Source organism: Mesocricetus auratus, unplaced genomic scaffold (assembly GCF_017639785.1).
Source record: "Mesocricetus auratus isolate SY011 unplaced genomic scaffold, BCM_Maur_2.0 Super-Scaffold_100010, whole genome shotgun sequence".
NCBI lineage: Eukaryota > Metazoa > Chordata > Mammalia > Rodentia > Cricetidae > Mesocricetus > Mesocricetus auratus.
The window spans coordinates 30,362,120-30,389,567 of record NW_024429194.1 but is presented as its reverse complement, the minus strand read 5'-3'; the positions used below and the strand labels follow the sequence as shown (position 1 = coordinate 30,389,567).

The window sequence follows — 27,448 nt, the reverse complement described above, 5'->3', positions numbered from 1 at the left end:
ATCGTAAGTGAATTTTCTTCCCTACTTCCTGCAATTATGCATCCCATAACCTTGTTAGACTTCATATTGAGTTTCTAATCCTCATATATTCCCTTCGCTCTCCATTTCCGCTCACTGTCTAGCTGGTAATTCAGTTTGTCCATGGGCTGCTGATGACCAAGCACCTCATCTTGGACTGACACTTCCCCCACACACATGTGGCTGTTTTAACATGAGGAGACATGGCTGGTAACATCTGCTTCTGGACAAAGACTGTGTAGACCTAAGATCCTGGAGACGATTGCCTATTGTCCTTGTCATCTGGTTCATTGTTAAAATGGAAACCCTAAGAGGCAGGAGTTTTCTCTTACAGTCCCCTGAGCACATGGTCTTCTCCAACAGTCTCCCTGTGGGAAGTAGTTTGAATCCTGTTGGTTGTAGCAGGAGTTGTGTGAACTGACACCATCAGTCCAGACGTCTCTGAGAGCAGTGCAGCTAGAGGCTCATGGGAAAAGCAAGCCCTGTCCCTGACCACCACCCTCCTCACCTGCCCCCAAGGCACTGTGGATGCAATTCAGAGCCTGAATGGGTGGTATCGCTGTTAGATTCCTCAGAGTCTAATATCTCAGAAATGATTCTTTCTTATTTCTTTGGTGTGACTGTTCCTCAAGTCTTTGTTGCCTTCCATTAACAATGTGGGCCTGTGACAGACATTCTCCGGTGGCGTCAACTTCAGCAGCTCAGAATACAGAGTTCCTTAAACATAAAACAACAACAACAAAAAACACCTCTTCGTAAAAGTGTACAAGGATAGTTGGTGGCTGGTCAATGACTTGGTCAACCAAGTCAGGCTCTTGGTTGATGGGGTCAGCAAGACTGAGTAGACCTCCCTCCTGCATCTGGGTCCTTCCTCACAAGGAGATGTTAAAGGAGGAGAGAGGGAAATACAGCTGCATCTCCTCTCCCCTTGAGATAATTCAAGACTAGACTATGTTGGAAGCTAGACCAATTCTACGATATACTGATCTGGAATCCCATTTGATGATATTCATGCTCTTCCAACTAATTCTTCCCCCATCCCCAGCAAATTTGAGACATCTTACAAAAACTCAAATAATTTAGCCTACAGAGTTAATTTCTTATTACAGATGTTGCTGTTTATGTTGGAAGGGGATATGAGAAAAGCATCTATTTTTGTGACCGTCTTAAGACACACATATTTTCTCAGTCTTCACAATGAACTAGAAGTTTCCCTGGGTACCATTGGATTCTATTTGGATTCTGAACTTCAGATAGCAAGTAATATGCATGTTTGACATTTGAAACCCTGTCTTATTATGTGTAAGGATGGCCTCAGACATAATCCCTTTGCCTCAGTCATCTGTCTAATTGTATGAGTTTTAATAATAAAAAATTTAAAAGATCTTCTAAATCTTCTGAGCATCAGATTTCAGAAAACAAAAGTTTGGGTAATGTGGAATATGTGTACATTTTCTGCTTGCTTGTGTCAATTCATTCATAACCTGGGCTTGGTGTAGGGATTGAGAGGTAAAATATCCATACACTAGACACAGTCACATATAAAGGTAAGTTACCTATAGTCATAGGTGTTGTAATTTAGGAAAAGCGGCAGCGGCGTGCTAGAGAAATATGCTCTGTGACAGAGTCCAAGCAGAGAGGTTTTTTGTTAGGGAAAGGGGAAAGGGAATTGGGGAGACTGGCCTCTGCAGACAGGAGCAGCAGGAGTGAGGAAAAAGGAAAGAGGGGTAGAGAGAGAGGGAGAGAAATAAAGAGAGGGTGAGAGGTAGGGAACATAGTGATATACACAGGTGGTGCTCTTAGTAGCTGCAGCTGAGGGCACATCCTGTCAGAACCCCAAGGACAGGCCGGTACAGATACCTGAATACTAACAATAGGTAACTATATAATTGTAATAATACAATTGTGATTCCCAAATACTGAGTCTGCAACATGTTTTTTTTTTTTTAGTTTAAATATATTAGTCACATTTCATATATGAACTGACAGGGACTGGGGAGATAGCTAAACAGGTAAGTACTTGCTGAGTAAGTATGATGATCTGAGCTTGGATCCCCAGCATCCAACTATAAGCCAAGCATGGGAGCATGTGTTGATAACCCCAACATTGGAGGAGAAGGTAGGCCCCCAGATCCTGCTGGCTTCAAGTTTCAGGTTAGTGAGAGATTGTGTCTCAAGATAGTGAAATAGAATAAGACACAGGACATTGATCTCTGACTTCTACATGCTTATGCATGGGCAATTCACACATGCACATGTGTATGCCCACACACACATACACACACACACTACACACACACACACACACACACACACACCACACATATAAGACTATGGTTTCATAAATGTTTCATTAACTGTTCTACCAATTTAAAGAACAGTGTTAAAGGAACATTAGCATGAGTCACATGCCTGGGGAAGAAAGTGGGAAGAAGCTTTGTGAGCAACTGCACTTTGAAAAAGACTTGGGACAAGTGAACTTGGAGCTCATGAGTAAAACCTCCTCTGAGGTCTGTACATAGGCCACTTAAAACTTTGCCAAACCACTAGTCATTATGCTGTTCTTGCTCCTTGATGGCCAAGGATGAACTTGGCTGCTTGGGGGAAGACTGGTAGTTGTTTATGTACACAAAAATCTCTAATAGCCCACAAGATAAACAACGTACAAAGCGTGACTCTTTTCCACCCCAGAACTCCATCTAAATCCCATCAGATTTATCATCCATTTTCCCCTGTGCCTACACACATTTATATGTAAATCCATTTTAAATATGCCAGTAGAAGCTAAATATATTCTCACAGCATCTTGGTTTTCTCATTTAGCTGTAATTATGTTTAAATGTGCATAATTTATTTAGCCAGTGTCCTACCATGCATTTTTACAGTTTTCAGGGTTTTGTTGGTACTTGATGTTTGCTCTCTTTGAAAGAGGTGTACTGTGTGGTTTTACTTTTGTATGTGTTACATGTCTCCAAGGACTGAAGACCTCAGTGAGGGTTGTTTTAGATGTGCTGTATATCCAACAGGGAGTAAACGATTGGTCCCAGCCTCCTGGACCATTCCTCGGTGGGACAATGGTGGCAGGTAGCTTTTCACCAGATGTGAACATCTTCATCACTCAGCTCCCAATGGCTCTCACTGAGGTCCAGATAGCTCTACTGCATTAAGACAGAACTTGGGCTGTTTAAAGACCCATCTCTGTTTTCAGGTACCGGATTTGTTCCCGTCTGGCTTACAGTGTAGTAAGTTTGTCAGGTGCTAGATGGTGGGATGTAGTGACAAGACAGTGACATTTGAAAGGTCAAGTTCAGCTCCTCTCCTCAACCCTACTGTTGGCAAGACATGTCTACATGTCAGAATCTACACATGTAAAATATAGGTAATGTGAACATTACAGTAATGTCTGTGAAAAACCCTTTGAAAACAATCCCTACACGGGAGTAAGTTGTTGTGTGTCAGGGGCTTTGACGTGGCTTTCCTGATGTGCAAACCACATCAATGCATTATTAATTTTTGTACCTTTAGTGTTTCTCTTCGAAATTTCATCATCAGATCTGAACTTGATCAAATGGAGTATTGGGAAGAATAACTGAATTAGTTCTTTTTCTTTTTCTCACCTGCCATTTGTACTTTGGCATTATGTAATTTTTTTATGAGAGTGTCTCTCTGTGTATCCCTGGCTGTCCTGGAACTTGCTCTATAGGCCAGACTGGCCTTGAACTCACAGAGATCTACCTGTTGGCTACTTTAGTATGCCTATGGAACTTGGGTATGTAAGCCTGGCTTTCTGTTTTTTCCCCCTGTGGTGTAAGGTGTTTGCTCCTTTTCCTTGCTTTGACACTTCTAGCTTAAGTATAGTTTTTATTAGTTTAAAATGACATTTGTTTCTTCCATTGACTCACACACACACACACACACACACACACATCCATACAGACCCCCATCACACACAAAGTTAAAGGGCTCTGTTTTCTTTTTAATTACTGTTATTAATAAAATTAAATCCAGAAGTCAGAATGGACATTCACCATTTGAAAACTTCTCCTGGTGGATGGTAGGCCTCTAGAATGTTCCAAAGAACTGCTTTTAATTCATTCCCTGAAGGAAAATGAGAGCCTACAGAGCAGTGTGTATTCCAGGAGGCATACAAACAAGCAAAACAAAACTGCACTCTAAGCCAACAGGACCACCAGCTAAGGAGGCCTGGGAAGTTGTGGACTTGTAGACTCCATGACTGCAACACGATCATAAAGGAACCTCCACACTCCTGGTCCTGAGGAGACAATTTCTCAGGGGGAGGATTCCATGTGATCTGGGTGCTCACCTCCTCAGTGCTCTTTGGAACTAGGTTCTAAGGGAGGTGCTAAATGGGACCAAGGAAATAAATAGTAATAACCCCAATAGCCTGCTTCCAGTTACAGGGATTTGCAGGCATTGCCAATAGCAACATTGTCAGTTTCGGATCAAGGGAATTCAAGGACATGTAGAAGAGACCCATTCTGATCTCTGATTTCTTTCTTCCTTTATTATTATTTGTATCTGTGCATCGGTTAAGTATGGAACACACATGCCATTCTATGCACATAGAGGGCCAAGGACGACTTTCAGGAGTTGGTTCTGTCCTTCCATCTGCTAAGAAAAGGTTACATGTTTATTCAACACACTATACTAAGATAGCTTAAAATATAGTGCTTGTGAGCTTCTGACCAGTTCTGCTGTCTCCACATCCCATCTCACTGGAGGGCCACGAGGACTAGAAATGTGTAACACCATGTCTGGCTTTTTAATGTGGGTTTTGGGATCAAAGTCAGGTTTTCAGGTTTGTACAACACACAGAGCCGTCTCCCCTATCCCCCCTCTCTCTGTCTCTCTGATACACACAGGCACACACACACACACACACACACACACACACACACACACACATATGTATGTATGTATGTATAGACTGGTCACTGACTCATGACTTGTGTCAGGAATCTGAGGAGTATGAGCCTGATTTGGAAGCATTAAGAAATGAAATGGAGCCCTGTGTGGTGGTGGCGCATGCCTTTAATCCCAGAACTTGGGAGGCAGAGGCAGACAGACCTCTGAGTTTGAGGCCAGCCTGGTTTACAGAGTGATTTCCAGGACAGTCAGGGCTACACAGAGAAACCCTGTCTCAAAAAGAAGGAGAAGGAAGGAAGAAAGAAAAGAAAGAACGAAGGAAGTCAGGAAGGAAGGAAGGAAGGAAGGAAGGAAGAAAGGAAAGGAAAGGGAAGGAAAGGAAAGGAAAGGAAAAAGGAAAGGAAAGGAAGGAAAGGAAAGGAAAGGAAAGGAAAAGGAACAGAGCCCTGTGTGGTGGTGCACATCTTTAATCTCAGCACTCAGGAAGTAGAGGCAGGCAGATCTCTGTGAGTTTGAAGCCAGCCTGGTCTACACATCAAGTTCCTGAACAGCCAGGGCTATATAAGAGATCCTGCCTCACACTCCACCCACACAAAAAGAAGTGAGATAGCAGGTCAGTGAGGTGGTTCATTGGACAAAAGTGCTTACTGTGCAAGCCTGTGGACCCGAGTTCAGATGCTAAACATCCACAGAAGAAGCTGGGCACAGCAGCCCATGCCTGTAATCCCAGCACCAGGAATGTGGAGATAGGAGAATCCCTAGGGGTCTAGCCAAACAATGAACCCTAGGTTCATTGAGAGGCCAATCAAAAACCAAGATGGAGAGCAATGGAAAAGACAGCCAACATTGATATCTGGTCTCTACAAGCACTTGCCTACACTTACGTGCACACACACACACACACACACACACACACACACACACACACACACTGAGAAACAGAATGGATATAAACTAATGGTTAACTCCCCCTGTTCTCTAGTCTCCCATAGTTGATGAATGATATGGCAAAGTCTTGATGTGAAGACACCTGTCACCCCTGGTATTTAACTGTGAATCTCTTGGATGTGATGCCCCCATGGTAAAGGAGGTATCGGATGTAGCCAGAAAGAAGAAAGATGATGCCAGGCAGTGGTGATGCATGCCTTTAATCCCTGCACTCAGGAGGCAGAGACAGGCAGATCTCTGTGAGTTCGAGACCAGCCTGGTCTTCAGAGAGAATTCCAGGATAGGCTCCAAAGCTACAGAGAAACCCTGTCTCGAAAAAACAAAAACAACCACCTCCACATCAAAAAATCAGAACAGAACAAAAAAAACAGAAAAAAGAAAGATGTTAGGGTTTATCAAGATGTGTCTATGTGTGCAGGTGTCATTTGGAAAGAGCCTCTGGGATTTCAGCCAACCCTGAGCGGCTTTGGCTTCACCGACAACATGGGGCTGGGAGTACTCTGAGGGGTGGACAGGCTGGGACTGCCAGCGAAGATGTGAGTGTGTAGCTCTGTTTTTAGAACTCCTGTAGCTCCTTTACAAGTCACAAGGTAGTTTCACGAATCCTCTGTTTCCTAAACAGCTTTTACTTCATTTACACTGCGGTGAAAAGTGAGGTCATGCCAAGTGAGTGTGTGTTAGACACAGCAGAGTTGTCATTTGGGTGGTAGTAAAGAGAAGGCTGGCACACTAGGAGAAAGGGAGTCAAGTTCTCTCTCAGCTCCTTATAAGTCCAACCTTTTGGGGTAGGTGTTTTTCAGTTGCTCTTTTACGGCGTGAAGATGAGGTTTACACTGAGACAGTCAGTCCAGTGGACTGCCATTGATCTGAGAACCGCATCTGCCCATCTGTTCTTTGTTCATGCTGCAGGCAAAGTGAAGTAACAGAGTAGATTAAGGGCTGGGGAGAGGAGAGGCTTAGAGGGTTGATGGTCATGAGTGTGCTGTGGTAGGAACACAGATGAACACATTTATGTCTTTCCATAATGTCAGTAATTTAAAGGCAGCAATTTGCCTGATAATCCCACTTTCCTTGCTAATCCAGCCAAAGTGAACACACAGGTTCCTTTATTCCAATATTAATTACTAACATTAACTCTCATACGACATCACACAGTAAACACACACACACACACACACACACACATCTGAGTTATAAAATGGATGCAAAAAGTTAAAGAGGCTGCAACAAAGTTTCAAGTTTCCAGAAATAATATGATAGAAATGCAGTTGTATTGACAAGAGAAGGACCCCCAAAGCAGCTGCAGGAGAGCAGCTGCCTCTGTAAGTCAGTCAGACTGCTGTGGAGTCAGGACAGAGTGAGGATGAGGAGTTGAGGCCATCTGTGAGGTAAAAGGGCAGGGCCCAGTCACAAGGCAGAATGGGCAGGCTGATAGATGGCAGGCCCAGGCCAGCAAACAGGATGCTGGGCAGAAGAGCAGTTGAGTAGATCAGCAACCAAGCGGAGCTGTGGCCTCTGGAGTGTTGGGAGTCCGTGGTGTCAGAGGACAGGTTTGTGGGACTGTTAGCATCATTGGGATTGATGTTCACCTGCTTATGGGGTCAAATAAAGGAGTTATACTCTTCTTTAGTCTTGTGTGTTCAATAAGTTCTTGGGCAAGGTTTCTGTGATGTGATTTTAATATGCCCATGTGCCCCCCCTATCTCCCAGGAAACAATCATTTATCAGTCTGTGCCACATGGTTGGTGCTAGGCAGATGGTAGTGTTTGCAGGTGTATCCAGGCACACAGTCACCGTCTACCATTAAAACTCACATCAAAAGGTTCTTGTAAATGGGAGTCTCTCAGGGCATGGGACAGCCTGAAGAACCCGTCTTTTCCCATATAGAATAATTGAGGGCATGGCACGACCTGATCACAGTGACTAAGTGCTTCCCACACACACACGGGGACCTGAGCTCAGTCCTCAGTACCCACATAAACGCTGGGTGTGGTGTATGCCTGGAACCCCGGTACTGGGTCTGGGAAGAGACAGGTAGATCCTGGGAGCTACATAGCCAGCCAGCGTAGGGGAAGATGTGAGTGATCCACCTTGAAAAATAAAATGAGAGCAACTGAGGAAATTACCCAGCATTGACCTCTGACGTCCACATGTGTGCACGTGCCCCCCATCCCATGAGCATACTAACGCATACACTAAATACATAAAAGCAAGCAAGAAAAAAAGAAACAGAAAAGGGAAGAAGAAGATTGATATCTGTCATCAAATCCTACCAAGCCCTGGCCATCTCGAAGCAGCAGACTGTGACCTAGCTGGTTTGCTGAAGCCATTAGTGACTGGAAATTGCTTCCTGTGTTGCCTCCTCCTGGATTTTTGCCTTTATGGCCAGGCCTTTAGGCCCTTATCCCAAAGGAACAGGATGGATGGTGGCAGTTAATTGGATCCCGTTAGGTAGGAGGGCCTTCAACAATACAGACAGAAGTCCTTTCTTCATGGTGAGTCCTGTGGGGTTAATCATTAGACTCTTTAACTGAGGCATAAATGAAGAAATAGTTGTCTTCTAATTTTAAGTAGACTTTAATTTTTTTTAGGTCAGTTTTAGGTTGACAGTGAAACTGGGCAAAAATTTACAGGGTTGTCATATGGTCTCTGATCCTACTGAGGGCATCCCACACCAGAGTGATACCTTGTATATAACTAGTGACCCCACTTTGACACATCCTGGTCACCAGAAGTTAATAGTTGACATTAAGGTTCACTCTTGATGGTTTTTATTCCTTGGGTGGTGACCCGTGGACAGTGACACACATTTATCATCAGCGTATCAAACAGAATGGTCCACTGCCATAAAAAGGCTGTGCTCTGCCCATCCGTCTTTCTATCTCTCTACCCCCAGCAACCACTCATCTGTCTGCGGTCTTCACAGTTTGGCTTTTCCTTGAATGGAATATAGTTGGAACCATATGTGTAGCCTTTTTAGCGTAGCTTCTTTTACTTAGGGATATGGATCTAGGGTTGCCCCATGCCTTTGGGGGGCTGGATCACTCATTTCTCTCAAATGCTGAAAAAATATTTCATTCTTGGAATGTACCACAACGTAATTATGTATGTATGCATGCATATATACATACATGCATATATACATATTTACATACATATATACTCTAAAAACCATCTCATTTGTTGGTAAGTTTTGGTCATTATGAATGGAACTTCTGTAGACACTAATGTGTAAAGTTTTTATACGTATAAATGTTCCTACTCATTTGGATAAAGGCCAGGTGTGATTCCCAAACTTGCATGCTTAACTTTGTAAAAATACAATTGCAAATTGTCTTCCAACGTGCTCTTGCTGCTTTTCTTTCCCACCAGTGAAAAGTGGGTGTTTCTTTTACTCCGCATCCTTGCCAGCATGTGGTATTGTCAGGTTTTTGGACTTTGGCCACTCTAATATGTACAAAGCTGTGTCTCACTTCTAATTTAATGTATAATCAATGACATATGATGTTGAACATTTGAAGTCTCAGACTCAACTCCCCCCCCCCAATTCCGTCAAATACACCACCTCCATCTGTTTTCTTCAGTGCTGGGAACCAAACCCTTGTAACAAGACAGGCAAACTTTCTACCATGGAGCCAGAGCCCTGTACTCTATTTTTGTAAAGCACAATGCTTTGTATTAAACTGATAAAATACAGTGAAACCAAACATCCTTTGGACCACATGAGTTCAGTTGCTCTTCGGGAAAAAAGACCTTGTCATATTGTTTTGCATATTACTTCCCAAACCAGTATAGTGGCTTTTTCTTAGTGTTTTACCAACTGCTTACTGAATATAGTGGGTTGGAGTGATCTCCCAAAACACAAGTCCAAATACTAAACCATGGAACACACGAGTATTATCTTTTAGGGAAGAGGGTTCTGATTGACATAGGAAATGGAGAATGTTGGGATGTTCATCTTAGGTCCTCAGAAGGGCAGAAGGGACAGACAGGGTGAAACCGACAAAGGGGAGGAAGCCATGTTACACCAGACTCAGAGACTGTGATGAGTTGGCCATTCATCAAGAAGTCCTCACAGCTACCCGAAACTGGAAAAAGCAAATAAGGGAGCGTCAGAGTGAGCCTGGATCAGCCGACTTCTGGTTTCAGACGTGTGACCTCATGCCCTAGGTGAGCTCCATCCACTTCCTGACTCTGCTCTTATCTATTCCGGACATTTATATGAACGGCATCATACAGTGTGTTTGGCTGTCTAAACAGCATACTAACACTTTCAGATTCTAACTGCATGGTGTAGATGTATTGGGTAACATAGCGTACTATACATGGGTTCTTTTAAACTTAACGTGCCTTGAATCCTTTAGACTTTATCATTGCTTGGGCATGTCTACACAAGAATACTGAACCTATCTTCTGTTTAGGGCATCCCAAGTGTGCCTAGTGCAGTTCCTGGGGCACAGAAGTGCCAGGCAGAAGACACAGACCCAACGGACAGCATTTGCCCCAACAATGACAAAACCTGATAAATTTCAAATAAGCCAGTTCCCAATACTCCTTCAGTTCATACTAACAGGAAATGCCTTGGAAATGCCCATGCATGTTCAAATTGTAGAGGCTTCAGACTAGAGTGCTGCATTAGACTTTTTACCTGGTGGAAACTTGAGGGTCACCTAAAACCAGTTATCACCAAGTGGTATGGTTCTGTTTATTAGAATGAAGTTAGCATCCCTAGCCTTCTCCCCATTCCATGCTAGTGGTACCTATGGTCACAGCGAACTTGGAGAGCATCCACGGATGCTGAGAACTAGTGGCTAATTCTTCTCACCCTGGAAAGCACTCTCACATACCTGGTAGTTTCTAGGGTCATATTCCTTCAATTTCTTTTCTCTGTCTTACTAGCATGATTTCCCCTACTTGTTGTTCTCCTGACAGTTATAGATCTACTCAATATTTTTATATTATTAAAAAGAAAAGCAACACAAACCAATTTTCAAATCTCTCTTCACTGCTGGCCTTCATTGTTGTGGTATCTCTCACCTAGATCCTGAAATATTTTCTTAATTGCTCTCTCACCAACCATTCCTGAGATCCCCAGCCTAGCTGGCTGTACCCTTGGTATCAAAGGGATCTGTTAGACATAGAGATATTGTTAGGAATTTTTATATTAATAGGAGCAGTTAGCTGTGCCACTTGCTTTGTCTGTGACTTCATTCTGCAGCATTGTTCGGAGCTTCATCTCTATTGTAAATATGTCAACAGCTCAGGTTTTTGTTTTTGCTTAGTAGTATTCAGTTGTATGATGACACCATATTTCACTCACCTTCTGGTGAAATTTAAGCTGTTTCCAGCTTGGAACTAGTATTTAAAAAAAATACCTGCAATGAACATTCATATGCAAACCTTTGTGTGGCATATGGTCTCATTTGTCTAGGGTGGTGTGTCTGGATCACATGGTGAAAGCATACTTAACATCCTTAGAGACTATCAGACTTTTCCAGAGTGGTTGTGTGTTTGGATTTCCTCGGTGTATAAGAAGAGCTCCAGAATGTTTTATCCCTGCCACTGCCGGATGTGTCTGGTTCCATTCTAGTGGATGTATGTATGTATGCTAGTGTGCCTCATTTGTTCAACTCAGTGGTTCTAGTCTCCTAGTAACTCTGACTACACTCCCCAACGTCACTTATCCAAGCCTTTGCTTATCCTGGCCTTGCAACCTAGACACCTCTTTCTCTTCAGTGATCTGAATGAAGCCATTTCCCTTCATACTCAGCACTAGGGTCTTTGGACCCTAGAGTCTTACTGCATGTACTGTTGGGGTTAGCCTTGTGCTACTGCAACAAAATACCTGAGGTAAGCAATTTAAAGAGGAAAGGTTTATTCTGACTTAGTTTTGAAAGTCTGAAATCTGTAAACCCTGTTGGTTTGGCCCTGTGGTGGGCAAGGCAGTATAAACTGGTAGAGGAAGCTGCTTACCTCATGACCACCAGAAAGCAAAGAGAAAGAGGAAAGACACAACCAAATGACCCAATTTCCTCTCACCAGGCCCCACAGCTTAAGGTTCCATCAACTCTCAACAGGACCCCAACTAGAGCTCTGTGGATAACTTTTTGTTCAAGGGATTTTTGTTGTTGATGGTGTTGGATGAGACTGTGCATCCCTTTTCCCTCCTTGAGGCCAAGCTGACACCAGGTTGTCATAAGCAGCTGTTGCAGAGACAGAACTCTGCTCTGTGAGTCAGTCCTTTACCTGTGTCCTGAAGATCCTAGGTCAGTTTTCTCTTGTTTTAAGAAAGCTGTTACTGTAGCCATTTTTTTAATGTGGATTTTTTAAAATTGGAAACAATGCATAGGTGTGGCAATGTTTTTAAGTGAAATAAACAATTGTCCTGACCCTAAATGTCCTTTGAGCCTAGATAGGAAAATAGAAATGAAGTCAAAGGGACTTGTGAACTTCAAGAAAATTAAATTTGGCTCAAGCACGGGTTACCCAATCTCTTGATGTTATGCTTTTAAGGCTTCCGGTATTTTGAGTGAGCTAGAATTTGTCCTTCATGCCTGTGATGTTTTGTTTACATTGGGGGTGAGAAAGGGACAGAGTTGGAATGTATCTCAGCAGCTTCTGAGAAATTCTGGGTAGTGGGTAGTGTTTGCCACCACCCCAGATAATAGCTGGGTGAAGTTTTACAAATTCCCAGGAGGACATGAAAAGAGCAGGTCTCCAGGAGACTCATTCTGGTAATAGGGATGGATGAGAGGGTGTGTTTCAAAAGTCCATTGGAAATCATGGTGATGGAATTCAGAGTGATTGTCCCTGAGGCTTTACAGCCTGGGGATTTGGCCTGCTGCGAACCACGACCTCTGCTGAGTTTTAACCCAGTCACAGTGCCTCCCCTGGGGATACAGCTCCACATTAACCTGCCACTTGAAGTGTGGGAAAAAAGCACCAGAATGTGGAGGTTCCTGGCAATCAGTTGGCTAATCCAAATAATTTTAAAATAGTCCTTCATAAGAGTTCCATTCCAGCCAGGTGTTGGTGGTGCTTGCCTTTAATCCCAGCACTCGGGACACTGGGAAGGCTGAGGCAGGCGGATCTCTGTGAGTTCCAGGCCAGCCTGGTCTACAGAGCAAGTTCCAGGAAAGTCTCCAAAACAACACAGAGAAACCTTGTCTTGAAAACAAACAAACAAACAAACAAACAAAAAAAGGAGTTCCATTCCAAAGCAAGATGACTCCATCTACCACAAGCTAAATGTAGCCCAGACCACGTGGACACTATTGCCATAGTTGCGATGAGAAGGTTCCTGACTAAAGTCATTGACACACTGACCTGTGCAGGATGGTCTTTTGCCAGAAAGAGGTCATGAGCTTCTGCACTGGCAGAGGCTGGAAGGGGAGGGAGGGAGAGAGACAGGCAGAACACCTCAGGAGAAGGGATGCAGAAAGGGAGGGGGGAAAGAATGAATGATTGAATGAGAGGGAGGAAGAAAGGAAAGGAGCAGAGAGGGGCCGCTTCTAGTGGTACAGTCTCTACCACCCCTCAGACCATGAGTTGCAAAGGTTGGCTTTGGGTAGCCAGGCTGCTCTTATCTCCACTTTCATAGATAATGGGGTGGTCACATAAAGCTCTTTGACAGCCTCATCTGTTCATTTTTAGAGAGCATGAACAGCAAATCCAGGTTGTGTGGCAGCTGGTTAGATGGTTCAGCAGCTAAGTGCACTTGCTGTTCCTGCAGAGGACCTGGGTTCAGTTCCCAACACCTACAGGACAGCTCCCAACCATCAGTAACTCTAGTTCCAGGGAATCTAATGCCCTTTTCTGAACTTTGCAATCACCAAGCACATAGTACAGATATATACATGCAAGTGAAACACTCATATATATAAAATAAATATACCAAAAATAAAAATGTTTTAAAACAATGAGGGACATTTCTTCATTCAATGACCTCTTTGGAGAAAAAAAAATCTTGGAACAAATTCCAGGTTGGCTTGTAATTGTTATCAGTTTCAGAATTCCCCCACTATTTATTTTATAGCTTTCTAGATGAAATTTAATTACATCTGGCATCTTCCCTACATCTACCACTAGTGACAACAGCTTTTGAAAACAAAAATGCTTAGTGAAATGCTCTATGAGAACAGTTACTTTTGTGGTTAAATCTTAAAACTGTCTGTTTAGAAGACAGCTACAGTGAGAGCATTTAAAGGTTACACGATTGTTGTCTGACTTGAGCACAGAGCTCACTCTGGCCCAGACCACTGCTGGGCTGGAGGTAGCCCTGAACAGTGGTTTAAGGTATGGATTCTGAAGATGCACGGCTCAGCAGAGAATGGCACATGACACATACAGAAGCTACGGAAGTGTTTGTTAAGCATAAAGGAAAGAGACTGAGGGATGACAAAGTGCTTGCTGTACACGTATGAAGACCCGAGTCTGGATCGCCAGTGCTCTATAAAACAAAACATCCCCAGTAAGTATGGGGCAGAGAGAAGAGGACTCGAGGCAGCAGATAACAGATGCTTAGAGGTATAGTTATATCCATATTGGGTTATATTTATCTCAGACCTTTGGTTTTACAGCTGGTGATGTACATTGGTCAGGTAGCCAAGGACATCCTGAAGTGGCCCCGGCCCTCGTCCCCTCCCGTTGTGAAACTTGAAAAGAGAGTGGTTGCAGAATACGGAATGCCATCCACCCACGCCATGGCAGCCACTGCCATTTCCTTCACCCTCCTCATCTCTACCATGGACAGGTACCAGGTAAGGCGGAACCCCATTTATATTCCCCCCAGACTCACCTCTAATTGTAGAATGAGGAAGAGAGAAGGGAGCATTCGGAATTTCTCTTAAAGCTGCTTTGAGGGACATTAAGGTTTATGAGATAAAAAATGAAAGGAGTTTGGAACCTACAGGGATGTAGATAATGTCTTCAAAAAGGGACTGTCTAATTTAGCACCCAAATCAGCTTATGCCTTTGGGTGAGGATGAGCCCAGAATGGACAGCATAGTGTGGGCTGCCTGCCGTCATCTCCCCATGAACTGTTTCCCTGAGCTGTTGCCTAGACAGACGTGCAACAGACACAAAGGGTTTATGATCTTCATAAATGATCCTCCAGGGCAAAGACGATCCCACCAAATCCTTCTGCCAGACTCTGCTGGCCTGGGGCAGAAGAGGGTCAGGTACCCCAAATTACCTTCCAAGGATGACTCTGCCGCTGGTTAGGGACCAGTTATTAGAAATGATGCCTTCTTTTTTTAGAACCATATACATGACAGGAGATTAATAAGTGTTGAAAATAGAAGAATTTCATTTAATATCTGCTTAGATGATAATTATAGTAAGATCTTTTCAAAGTTACGAGATTGCTGCAAGGAAGATTTTTTTTCTGTTATTAGAGACATGATGCTTTAACTTGGAGTTTAATTTCATAAATTGTACTCACTAGCTGTTGGAAGTTCTAGATGTCATCAAATCTGGTGGTCTTGTAGCTAACTGGAAACAGTGGGTCACCATGTTCTTTACCTCAGATAGCCCCAACTGCTCCATACTCCAGGGTTCTTCATTTAGCCAGCATGGTTGGAAGAGGCCAGGACTGGGTCAGAGCTCACTCCACCTCTAGTCTTCTTCCCAACCACATGGGCAGAGATTCGTTTCCTCAGTGGGACAAGCACATTCCTAAGGATTGTATCCAACGGGCTGTTTGAGTGCTGTGTTGTAACTTGTTGAAATGCCATGCCGGGACCCAAAAGTATCTAGGGTCCCCAGACTTGGTTAAGTTCACAGCGACTTTTGAGCTGCATTTCATACATACTGCTCTGCCCAGCAGGACACAGCGGGCCCAGTCCCGTATGCAGAGGGTTCTCTGTACACAGAGAGAGCTGCTAATATGCTGTTATTTAGGACAAAGATCATCAAGGACAGAGCATCGTAGAGGCAGGAGTGCATGGCAGTGGAGGGTTTGCAAATCCAGCTGGATGGGCAGTGTAGGGCAGAGGGGAGAGCTCATCTGGAAAGGCCTGCCTGAGTGCCCTAGATCCATTGGGGTGCTCCTCCTAAAGTGTACATCACCAAATGTACATCAAACAGCGTCAGACTACAATGACCAAACATTCCTCTGGTGGGGCATTTCATGTTGAAACCAAAGTGCACGACTATTTCCAAATTGAATGTCATTCTCACCCACTGTGAGGAGAAGCTGGCTTCAGGAAGAGAACTATAACAGTTTAAACACTCACTTCAAAATATTCCTGTTCCCATAAATATGAACATAAGTTCATTCTGACACAGCCTCTAGGTCACTATCTTGCCTAGAAGTCCGAATAGTCCTTTAAAGCTATACAATTAAGATCTTTCTGGCTCATGTGATGTGATAGTCACCCTACAGCCTGAAATGTGATTTCTTTCTAACTTAGCTTTTCATGATAAATACACTCAGCTACTTGAGTTTATTTACTCACAAATAGCTCTAAATGTGGGCTTGCTTATTTATTTGTGCATTGAAGTTAATACCTGAATGAATAAACTTATTCACTTTAAATACTTTCTGATGAAAATCTAAAACTAAGTCCATGAAAAATCATTAAAGAGAAACTGCCAGGGAGGGTACGTACACTTGTTACCCCAGCACTCAGGAGACTGAGATAGAAGGATCATGTTTAAGGCCAGCCTGGGATACATAGATCTTGTCTCCAAAAAATAACCCATACATATGTACGTACGTATATATGTCTGTATATATTTTTTAAAGAAGATATTTTTAATCAAATGTTACCAGACTCAGTGTGACCTGGGAAAGAACAGAAGATAATGACTCCTGGTTCTGACTGAGCCACTGGCTGTGTGACTTGGAGCACATCTTTCTGGCTCCTATTGTGAGAAGCAAATGTCATGACTGACTATGGCCATGATTTGCCAGTGTGGCCATAGTATCAAGCATCACCGTTTATACAACAGGACTGATATGGAACCTGTACCCTAGGGTCGTGTGAAGACCTAGTGAGCGGGCAGATCAGTACTGTGTCTGCTGCAGATGCTGGTGTATTTGTTCACATAGCTACAGATCAGCACATCAGTAATCAAAACAGGTGTATCATCATATGTCTATGTCCTGGTTATACAGAATATCTTTGTAATGCAGCAGGCTCCACCAGAACCTCATTGGGCTGCCCTCCTTAGGAAGCCGGAAGTATGAGGAGCATTCTGTGTGGTCATAAGGATTGGTCATCAGGATGTAGATGATAACTCAGATTCCAGTATTCAATAAATATTTGTTAATTTTATTAACAAATAAATAAAGAGTAAAACGCCAAACCCTAGTTCTTCTGTGTTGTTTATGTGTTGGGAAACTTTCCCCCAGAGCTGTATTTCTAGGCATTTTCTCCTTACCTGGCCTGATTTTAAAATGTTTTCAGATGATTAGATTGCTGGTCTAGGGAAAATAAGATTCAGACTAGCAATTATGTGCAGTGAATCCCATTCCCAGCTGCGACATCAACTCAGTTAATTCTGACCAGAGTCGTGGGTACTCAGGAGAAATCACAAGAGAAAAATCACAAGTTCAAGCCAGACCACCAGTAACCTAGAGACTGTCTCACAGGAAAAAATCAAATAAAAAGGGGCTCATAGTAAAATGCCTGCTTAGCTCAAAATTCAATCCCTAATAACACACACACACACACACACACACACACACACACACACACGAGAGAGAGAGAGAGAGAGAGAGAGAGAGAGAGAGAGAGAGAGAGAGAGAGAGAGAGAAGCATTCATCTGAACATGAGCTAATATCTTTATTTTCTCTTCTCATCTGCAGTACCCTTTTGCTTTGGGCCTGACAATGGCTGTGGTGTTCTCTACATTGGTGTGTCTCAGCAGACTCTACACTGGAATGCACACCGTCCTGGTAAGACTGTGGGGACAGGCTTTGTGACTGAACGGCCTTTGGTCTGGGTGTCCATGTGTACCTTAAGCTGCTTACTGAAGCTTGGCTCATTGGTGTGTATACCTAGAATCCCAGCTGCTTGGGAATCTGAGCCAGGAGGATCACAAGGTCTGTGCCACACAGAGATTACTATCTCAAGGTAAAAAGAGGGCTGGAGGCTGCAGTGTCCTGAAGGACTTGTTAGATGGGGCAATGAGGGAAGGGAGAAATGAGAGATGCTGCAGAAATGACAGACATTCCTAGAGAAAGCTGGGATCAGGTGAGCTATGCTCATCCTGATGGAGTTAACACCTACTAAGCTAGATGGTTGGCACAATGTAGTCTGAAGTCTCAACAAATAACCTCTTCTGAGGAGACCTAGGAATGACAGGATGAAGAATGGGCATACAGATGTCAGGAATTAGTCTCAGTGAGAGATCTCTACAGGGGAACAGTTTCATGGGGTGGGGTGGGGAGGCTGTAGTTTCCTGTTATTACACTCACTGTCAACATCAGAGGAAGACTGCTGTTTCCATGGGTCTGAAGCATTAAGGTCCTGGACTTAGCCATACCTGTAAAGAGAAGCTTTTTCTTGAGAGGAACCTTCCCGCCCGCCTGGTTCCAGATCCGCATCAGTCCCAAATAAACACACAGGAGGCTATATTCATTATGAAGCTGTTGGCCTTCCTTGTTTCTTACTAGCTAGCGCTGACTTAAGTAATTACCCCATAATTGTTAATCTAAGTATGTCTCTTACCGGAGAATAGTTCCAGGCTTCCTACCCCCATGGCGTTACATGTTGACTCTCTGTGTTTCTCCTTCCCAGAGTCCTCCTGGACTCCTAGTCCCTCCTATAGGCTCAACAGTACTTTATTGAAAAATGCACAGGACTTCCCCCAACATCTCCTCTTTTCTGTTTAAACAAAAAGAAAGGTCTTAACTTTAACACAGTCAAATTGTGTATAACAGAACAGTTATCAAATAAGAACATAGTTACAATATTTTAGCAAGATTTAAAGAAAATTTCATCCATCCCATCCTTGTGAGTCCAAAGTTCTATATGTATCTTTTATCATAACTAAGGAAAACTATAATTATAACTATCTATCTTCAACTCCATCAAATACCACAGAAGGATAATATATAAACACTAGGATTGACAGAGACATCTTACTGCCTGGACAGTCACCCGAAGCTCCTCTGTAACGTTGGGGCATCCATCTTCAGCCCATAGGCCATAATGTGTCTGGAACACTTCTCAGCAAAGCAGGAAATTTCAAACTGTCCATCTGCGCTGGCAGTCTGTCAGTCATTTTTCTTTGTCCTGTAGAAAGTCTGGTAGACACTTCCATGAAGCAGGAACCCTGTAAGACTGAGTTTAGCAGTCACTTTTCTGTGGGTCCTGCATGTCCAGTTTATACAGCAACAGTCAGTCTAGGCAAGAGCAGTTTCTTGCCCAAATGGCTAATCTTGCCATGTTGAAAGCAAACTCCATAACGAGTTTCTTCGATGCCCACCTTCCTCTCAGACGTAATTGGTGCTGCCAGGAGCAGACATTTCTCATTGTCAAGAAAAACCCTAAACCATTTTAAATGCCATCTTCTGAAGGTCTTTGAAAGGTTTGAAGACTGTTTATCTATCCCAAATATATTTCTGTATATCTAGAAAACCTAACTTACCTAACTATAAATTCCATTATAAGTAACTACCTATAGTCTGCATTCAATCATGCATTACGTTTCAAAGGATCTGTATAAGCACAATACTTAATCAAGAGGAGAAATATACACATCACAAAATTGACCTTGAATTTATATCAATAAATGAAAAACAATACCCATACCATAATTCCCCTTTTTACCATTAAAAAGAGAGTGGTTGTGATCATTAACCAATTATAAACAATCCCATTTAAATGAAAACAAAGATTTATAAACAAGATGGGAATTAGGACGTTGCTCATTCCAAACTGCTTCATGCTGGAAGGGGGCGCTGTTCATACCATGGGGATCATGACAAAACTCAGAAACCTGTATAAGTCCGTATTTTTGGGGTCTGTAAAACTGCATCATCTTAGCTGTTTCAATTGTTGGAACATCTGATCCACTGCTTCCGGGGGTCTTGGTTCGTCAAACCACAGAAGACTGGAAGGAATCCTCAGCTTTTCATTTTCTGTGGAAACATAAACTAAAACTCCTTTTCCGAGTAACATATCCTTATACTTAAATTTTGAAGTCAAGGCATTTTCAAAAGATAGAAAAGATAAAAAGAAGAAAAAAAACCCAGCAAGGTTGTTTTAAGAGACTCTGCTAACGATTGAAAGGTGTGTACGTACCGCTGGAAGTGGCAGCTTTTGCTGGATGTCAGCATGGACTGAGGCGGTAAGCTGGAATCACGCTTATGCCCGCCATCTTGAAAAAAAGCCAGTTTAAACTGCCGCGGTTTTAACAGATAAGACACGTGGCCAGAAAAACATAAAGATTTACAGTAAAGTCAGACTTGGATGAACAAAACCTCTAAAGGTTTACAGTGTGTTTAAAAATATACGTGAGATTGAGAGAGAAAATGAAATGGCAAAGTGGATATAAATACAAAAGCCGGCGTTGTGGTGGCGCACGCTGGTAGGACTTACTCCAGAGGCAGAGGCAGGTGGATTTCCAAAGAGAAACCCTGTCTCAAAGAAAAATAAATAAAAGTGAAATAAATAAAGTAATAATAGATAAATAAATAAGCCACGTAAAGATGAAAAATACACAGAGAGTCTGGATACTGTATGCTATTGTGTTTTTCAGTTTTTTGATTGCTAAGGAAGGAACAGCTGCTAAAGTACACTTGATTATAAATGCTGCTGAATTAATCCAACTTCTATCTTTTGAAAATGCACAGGACTTCCCCCAACACATACCAACTACAATAACACACACTCAGAACTTCATTGGCTCCTTACAACTCACTGAGGAGTTCCTCTGCAGGGGTGAGCCCACAAAGCTATCCGCCCCTTGGGATCACCTCTACATTCCTCTTTTCCCCACAAGAGATATGTCTCAGTGGCAGAGCCCTTGTCTTCCACGCTCAAGGTCTTGGTTCAGTTCCTATTACTGCAAAATCAATCAATCAATCAATCAATCAAGGAAAGTCTCAGAAAGAGGGAAGGGAGGAAGGGAAGGAAAAGGGGAAGGGGAAAGGAAGTATTAAGATAAAGCCAGGCTTGGCAGGACACACCTATAATCTCAGTATTTGGGAGATGAAGGCAGGAGCTTGAGGTTAGCTGTAGGTACATAGTGAGTTCCAGGCAGACTTGGGGGTACATGAGATTCTGTTTTGAAACAAAACAAAATATATTAAAATAATGCTACCAGGGTGAAATGCATTAGTTACTGGAAGTTGACACTTTCAGTAAGACAGAATATCTTACTGAAACAACTGAAGGGAGGAAATATTTTGAAAGAGTATTCTCCATTGTAGCAGGGAGACATGGTGGGATTCTTGGAGGCAGAAGTGTATGGATGGGACCCCCTCGACCCTACCCCACCCTAGCATTCCAGGAGTCAGAGAGAGGCTAGGCAAGAAGCAGACTCAGACTACAACCTTCATGGCTCTCCAGCAATCCATTTTAGACCATCAGACCCCACATTCTAAGGTTCCACAACTTCGGAAAATAAGTCCCACAAGCCGGAGACTAAGTGTTTAAACACACACATATTCAAACCATAGTATGGAGCTAGAGTCAGACACTGAAGACAGCCTAAGGGCAGCCGGGACTCGGGCAGTTTCTTATTAGGTCTGTTCACTACTGACACGACAACTAGGGCAGAGCAAGCACCCGAGCTCAAGGATGCGAGCGAATTCACATGGTCACAGAGTTGACCAGAGATACAGGGGTCCCCGTTGTCCTCGGCTAGTCAGGGGGGTTGCAGTCATAGCTTCCTTTCTTTGTATGCTGTCCTAGGTTAGAGATGGTGTTGGAATCAGAGAGTTGCATACGCATTTGGAAGTCGGCCCACCTTCCATATTGCAATTGTCCCCCTCCAGCATTACCGCTGTTAGTGTGGTAAAAAGGCCTTGAGTATTCAGGGACTAATGCATCATCCAGCCAGGATGCTGCAGAGCATAGAGCATAGTCATGGTTGGCTACAGGGGCACCATTTCTCATGCCACTCTGTACAAGAAAGATGCCTTTAAAAATAAATGAGCTTTGATTGTTGTATTCGTCTCAGCTGTGAAACTGCAAGATGACATTAGCAAAAGGCCTCGTCAAGGAAGGCCATCTTCCCAGACCTTTTCGAGTTTCTCCGGGTGCCAGGAGTGAGTTATCACTTAACAGTGGAAGGAGGGATCATCATGGGAGAATGTAAAGGGGAGGCCAAATGGGAGCTGCTGGAAGCATCGGGTGAGGCAGAGAAGGCATGAAATTAAGTGGGCAGCAGGCTGGGATGAGGTTCAGATGGGGACATGCTTGCCTCGCGTGCACAAGCCCTTGTCTCCAGCACCAGTACCGAATAAACCGGGGGCGTGGTGGTGCCCACCTGCAACCCCAGCACTTGGGATGTGGTGGCAGAAAGATCAGAAACTCAAGGTCGTCTCAAGTTACATAGCCAGTTCGAGGCCATCCTAGGCTACAAGAGAAATTTTTTTATAGTTCATGTTAATATTTTTATTTAAAACAATCTTTTATTACCAACCCCAATTCTCTCTCCCTCCCATTCTCGCACTCCCTCCCCACCTTCCCCCCACTCCACCCGCTGTCCACTCCTCAGAGAGGGTGAGACCTCCCATGGGGAGTCAACAAAGTGTGTCACATCACATTGAGGCAGGATTAAGGCCCTCCACCATAACTAGGCTAACAAGATATGCTCCAAAAAGTCAATTCATGCACCAGGTATAAATCCTGGTTACACCAGCAGTGGCTCCACAAACTGTCCAAGCCACACAACTGTCACCCACATTCAGGGGGCCTAGTTTGGTCCAATGCAGTTCCCCAGCTGTCAGTCCAGAGGCAGTGAGTTCCCACTGGCTCAGGTCAGCTGTTTCTGCAGGCTCCCCATCACCGATCTTGACCCCCTTTGATTATACTATCACTCCTCCCTCTCTTCGCCTGGCTTCCAGGAGCTCTGCCCAGTGCTTAACTGCGGATGTCTGCATCTGCTTCCATCAGTTACTGAATGAAGAAGACTCTATGATGGCAATTACAAGAGATAATTTTAATGCAATATTTTAAAATGCAAATCAATGCAGCCATTTCCACAGTAAACAAAATAGATAAAGTATAAATGAAGACATCTGCTGTATGTCTTCACAGGTATGCCCCAGCTAGTCTGACCCCCAAGCAGTTTATTGTTTGAGTGAAAGAGAGCCCAGATGTTAGAAATACCGAAGGAGCAGTTAAGAGTCAGTGTTATAGTCCACCTACCAAACTATCATTCTTGCTCCTCTGTCCCAGCACACACTGCATCTGCTGGCTTCTGAGATGGAGGGGAGGGGAGGGGAGCATTCTCAATTCGCCACACCACTTCTCCACATGACAAAGACGTTCTCTGCAAATCCCTTCCTAGACCTCAGTGTGGTACTACACAGGACTCTCCTGGGTGTTTTGGCATTTCTTTTATCTAGTGCTACTTTTTAATTTCCATAGGTTTCCATTTGGAAAAAAATCGATCTCAGGTTAAAATTAAAACCAAAGAAAACACAGGAATGCGGAGCTCCAGACACATAGAGAGAAAAGACACAAATCCACTTCAGTTGAAACACAGTTGCATTTTTTTCTCTTTTCTTTTTAAGTGGCTTTTGGAGATGGAGAAGCAGATATTTGCGGGAAGATTGATTGGGCCTCTCATTTAGATGCAAGGAATGGGTTACAGCCATTCTTTGGCAAGGTTCTCTCCAGAAGAGAATGGAGTGAGAGACCAAGGCAGCTTGTCTCCTTCCCTGGTCTTGTTGCCCTGTTGGAGCCCACTGGCTTCTCATACTTGCAGCTCTGCCTCATGAAGGTCTTGCACCCCTACGTTGACTCAGGCCCAGAGTGTGTCAGGCTGCAGGTCCAGAGCTGGGCTCCGGGCACCATGAGTCATGACAGCCTGGTAGCAAAGGGAATAGTTGTTTGCAGAGTGGGATGGTGGAAAATTATAGGTTACTGTAGTTCTTCATTCAGCAGCAACTCGATAATTATGATGGGTGTCAGGCTTGGAACAAGATCCAGGGATATTGAGGGGAGCAAACCCACCCACTCTCCTGGGTCTCTGAGTCTACTGCGGGAGGCAGATGTACACGCTGGAGGTAACTTGGCAGGAATGCTATAATTAGCAAGGCACAGCTGGGCGGAGCCAACAAAGATAATATGGTCCCCTACAGGATCCCTTAGAACAATCTATAGGAAGTAACACTGACAGCATCCCCACTCTTACTGCCTGTTCCAATCCCATAGAAATCCTTTTCTTTTTTTATTCTTTGACAGTTGCATTCACATGTATAATAAGTTTTAGTTGTTTTTGTCTCTATCCCTCTCTCTTACCCCTGCCAACTGAAACCCTTCTTGGCCCCAAGAAGGTCCCCTCTTATTCTCATGTCTTCATTATGTGTGGCTCTCTGAATCTACTTAGAGCTCCTTGTCCAAGGTGGAAAGTTATCTACTGGAGCCCTGGACAACTTTGTCTCAAACAAGGTAGACAGCAAGGACTGATGCCCCAGGTTGTCTTCCGACCTTCATGTGTGTACCAGGGTATTTGTAGGTTCACTCTCATGAACACACATGAAGTGTGTGTGTGTGTGTGTGTGTGTGTGTGTGTGTGTGTGTGTGTGTCTTGTTCAGAGCATGAGTCCTGAGCTATACAAGCAGCTCCCTGGTTTACTTTAATTCAGACTTGAGAGGCACTGACTGGATCAAGGATGATCATATCTGGTTGGGGTGGACCGGCACCCAACAGGATCAGTTGTAAGATGAAGGGGGGGGAGCTACAATGCTTGGGTATATGAATGTGTCATTGAGGTGGCTCCTGATTTATATGAATGGTCCTTAGCACATAAATGGGAAGAGTGACTTCCCCTGCAAGACCTCTTGTCAGGTATGAACAAACCTTGTTGCCCAGGGAAAGGTTTTATTGACAAAACCCAGTTAGTCTCCTGGGCAGACCCACATAAAGCACGAAGAGCTATAAACTTGCTTAGCTATGGCACCATCCCTGTCAAACCAGCTCTGGCCCTGTCTCAGGGAAGGACCTCCCTATTACCAATATACTCATAAAAGAAATGTCAAAACCCAAGGCCTTCCCTCCCATACTTCAGACATCCAAGTAGTCACCATAATGAGTCAATTCTGACTCCTAAATGTGTCCTCATACCGCTATTTATGATTACCTGTTCTGCTGGGTGTGCTAGGGTGGGTAGCTATATGATGCCTTCACGGCCTTTAGAGATGTCAGCAGGATTAGACCAAACATGGACATAAAACACAGGTTCACCACTGACATCCTTGACTGGTTGATGGTACCATGTCCAGGGACATCCTACCTGTAGGTTCATCGTTCACAATAAAACAACAAATGAGGGTTCCTTCTTGCTTAAGGCAGTTTGTATGGAGTCTTACATGTCCCATTCGTTACAGTGAAAAGCATTTGAAATGATGCATTTTGTCCCCCTTGGTGTTTAATTTCATGTTCTCTTGATTTGAAGAATAAACCAGTTCTAGCCAGCTGGAGGCAAGTGGGGAAGGAAGGGGAAGAAGAGGAGGGGCGGGGAGAGAAGGGGAGAAAGGAAGAAATATCCTGAAGTGACTGGAGCAGTTCATAGACAGCTAGTTCACTCAGCTGAATACCAGGGACCAGAAGGCAGATGTGAGGAGGTTAGCTGTCTTTACCATGTTACTGTTGTTGTATCCTGTCTCCCAACAGCTCTCAGGTCAAAACTTGGACATACATGTGAGACTTTAGTTGTATCTGACATTTGGCTGTGGGATGGGGTCCAAATGCAAAGACGGAATCTTGGAAGTCATCCCAGTGGGCTGCAAAGGAGTCCAGTGAGGTCAAACATCAATTGCTCACCATCTGCTTGGTCAGGAATGCAAATGGCAGATACCTGGTCAACCCATTTAAGCCTAAAGGAAAAATGCAATGGTTTTGTAACCACGGCAAAAAGAGTCACTAGTGGCCATTGGGAGAGAAAGACCTGATGTCTGAACCTTCCAAAAGCTCCTTCTCCAACCAGCTTATCTCTGCACAGGGGTTTCGTTCTCTCCGTCTGTTCTTAAACCTGAAGCCAGAGCCTGAGAGCTCTGGGCTTAGATTGCCTCACTTCCTCTCCGGAAGGGATGTCTGTGATGAGGGAGTTTCAGGACACATCTTATTGGATGATGACTCCCTCTGCTGTATCACCAGGCCAAGGGCTGTCTGTGATTAGCTCAGCTGACTCAGGAGCCAACCTGTTTTGCCAGAACTAGAACTGGCAGTAGGGTCAGGGTTAGAGCCATCATGTCTAAGCAGGAGTAGTTCTCCCAATAAAGCGCCCTCGGTTATCAGAAGAGGGCAAAGTCCAGTGTGGCATTTTCCCTGCTCTGTCAAAGGTTCAAAACACAGACACAGCACCATGGTCTGTGCCTGTGTAGGAGGTTGGCCACACTGTATTATTTGTGATGTCCTGAATGATGCAACACAAAGGACCAGCTTTAAATCCACTGAGTGATGAAGCAACATCCCACTGTATTAACAGTAAAATTAGCCTGATCTTTTCGTTGGTAGATCAGCAAGCATGAGAACTGTGAACAAATGGCAGACAGTTCCTTATTTTGTCTTGGACTAGTCGAAATGCTGCTGGGTTTTTTTTTATTGTCTCCAAATTGTTTGATCTGTGGGTAATTATTTAGATATTAGGTTTTATTTGCTTATTTCTCTCCAACCACCCACCCAACCCCCAAGTAATGTCTTAGTTTCAGTTGGAGCTGGAGGATGTTGAAAAGGATTGTCAAACATTAAATTATCTGCAGACCATAGGAGCTGTGTTCTGGCTGATAGTGGTTGATAGTATTCTGGGTGTGTTGTTCAAGTTGTTTGAAAACACTTATAAAAGGGAAAGAACTTAAAGTGCCTCACTTAATACAAGGAAAGACCCAATTACAATGTAAATCACATCCCACTGAGGCTAACTTTTTGTTATATCATTAGGTAAGTATGTTCCTGTGATGATATTTCTGAGCCTCTGTTACCACGTTATTAGGGCTGTTGTCTCTATTTACCCTGGGAACAAATGTTTTTACCCTTTTGTAAACATAGAAAATTATATCTGGTTTCAAAAGTAGCAAGTGTCCAAGGTGCTTCAACCTCTTTTGTTTATAAAGTTTTATGTTGATTTCTTCTTTCAGCAAGACAAAAATAAAATCATTATTATTCAGTAACCAGAAGCCCAGACAGCTATTTTGGGGGATGATTAGGTAAACTGAAGGCATTTTGTCAGAGAAACAAAAGTTAGAGCTTAGCCCAATATGGGGCAAGAACAGCAAACATGGACAAATTAATTTTTTTTACTTTGCTTTTTAAATGCGGATCCCAAAGTCACAATTGTGGCACTGTTTTCTGTCCTGTATGTGTGGGATGAGCAAGGTCCTAAAACGACCTTGACCCTAGGAAAAAGCCAGGCAAGAGCCCAGTGTGGAAGGCTTCGAGTAGGTCTCCCTGATCTCGTGGCTGGACA

At 43.6% G+C, this 27,448-nt stretch overlaps 1 protein-coding gene across 3 annotated transcripts in view; it reads left to right on the top strand.

Moving 5' to 3' along the window:
* Sgpp2 (sphingosine-1-phosphate phosphatase 2) overlaps window positions 1–27,448 on the top strand; it is a 106,935-nt gene that overhangs the window by 60,774 nt on the left and 18,713 nt on the right. For 2 of the 3 annotated variants that reach the window (XM_040753244.1, XM_040753243.1), the window contains 2 exons: window positions 14,433–14,612; window positions 17,666–17,755. In XM_040753244.1, the coding sequence (XP_040609178.1) occupies window positions 14,433–14,612; window positions 17,666–17,755 (270 nt within the window). Of the gene's footprint in view, window positions 1–13,298; window positions 14,324–14,432; window positions 14,613–17,665; window positions 17,756–27,448 lie in introns of those variants that run through there. The other variant, XM_040753246.1, reaches the window with a different exon arrangement.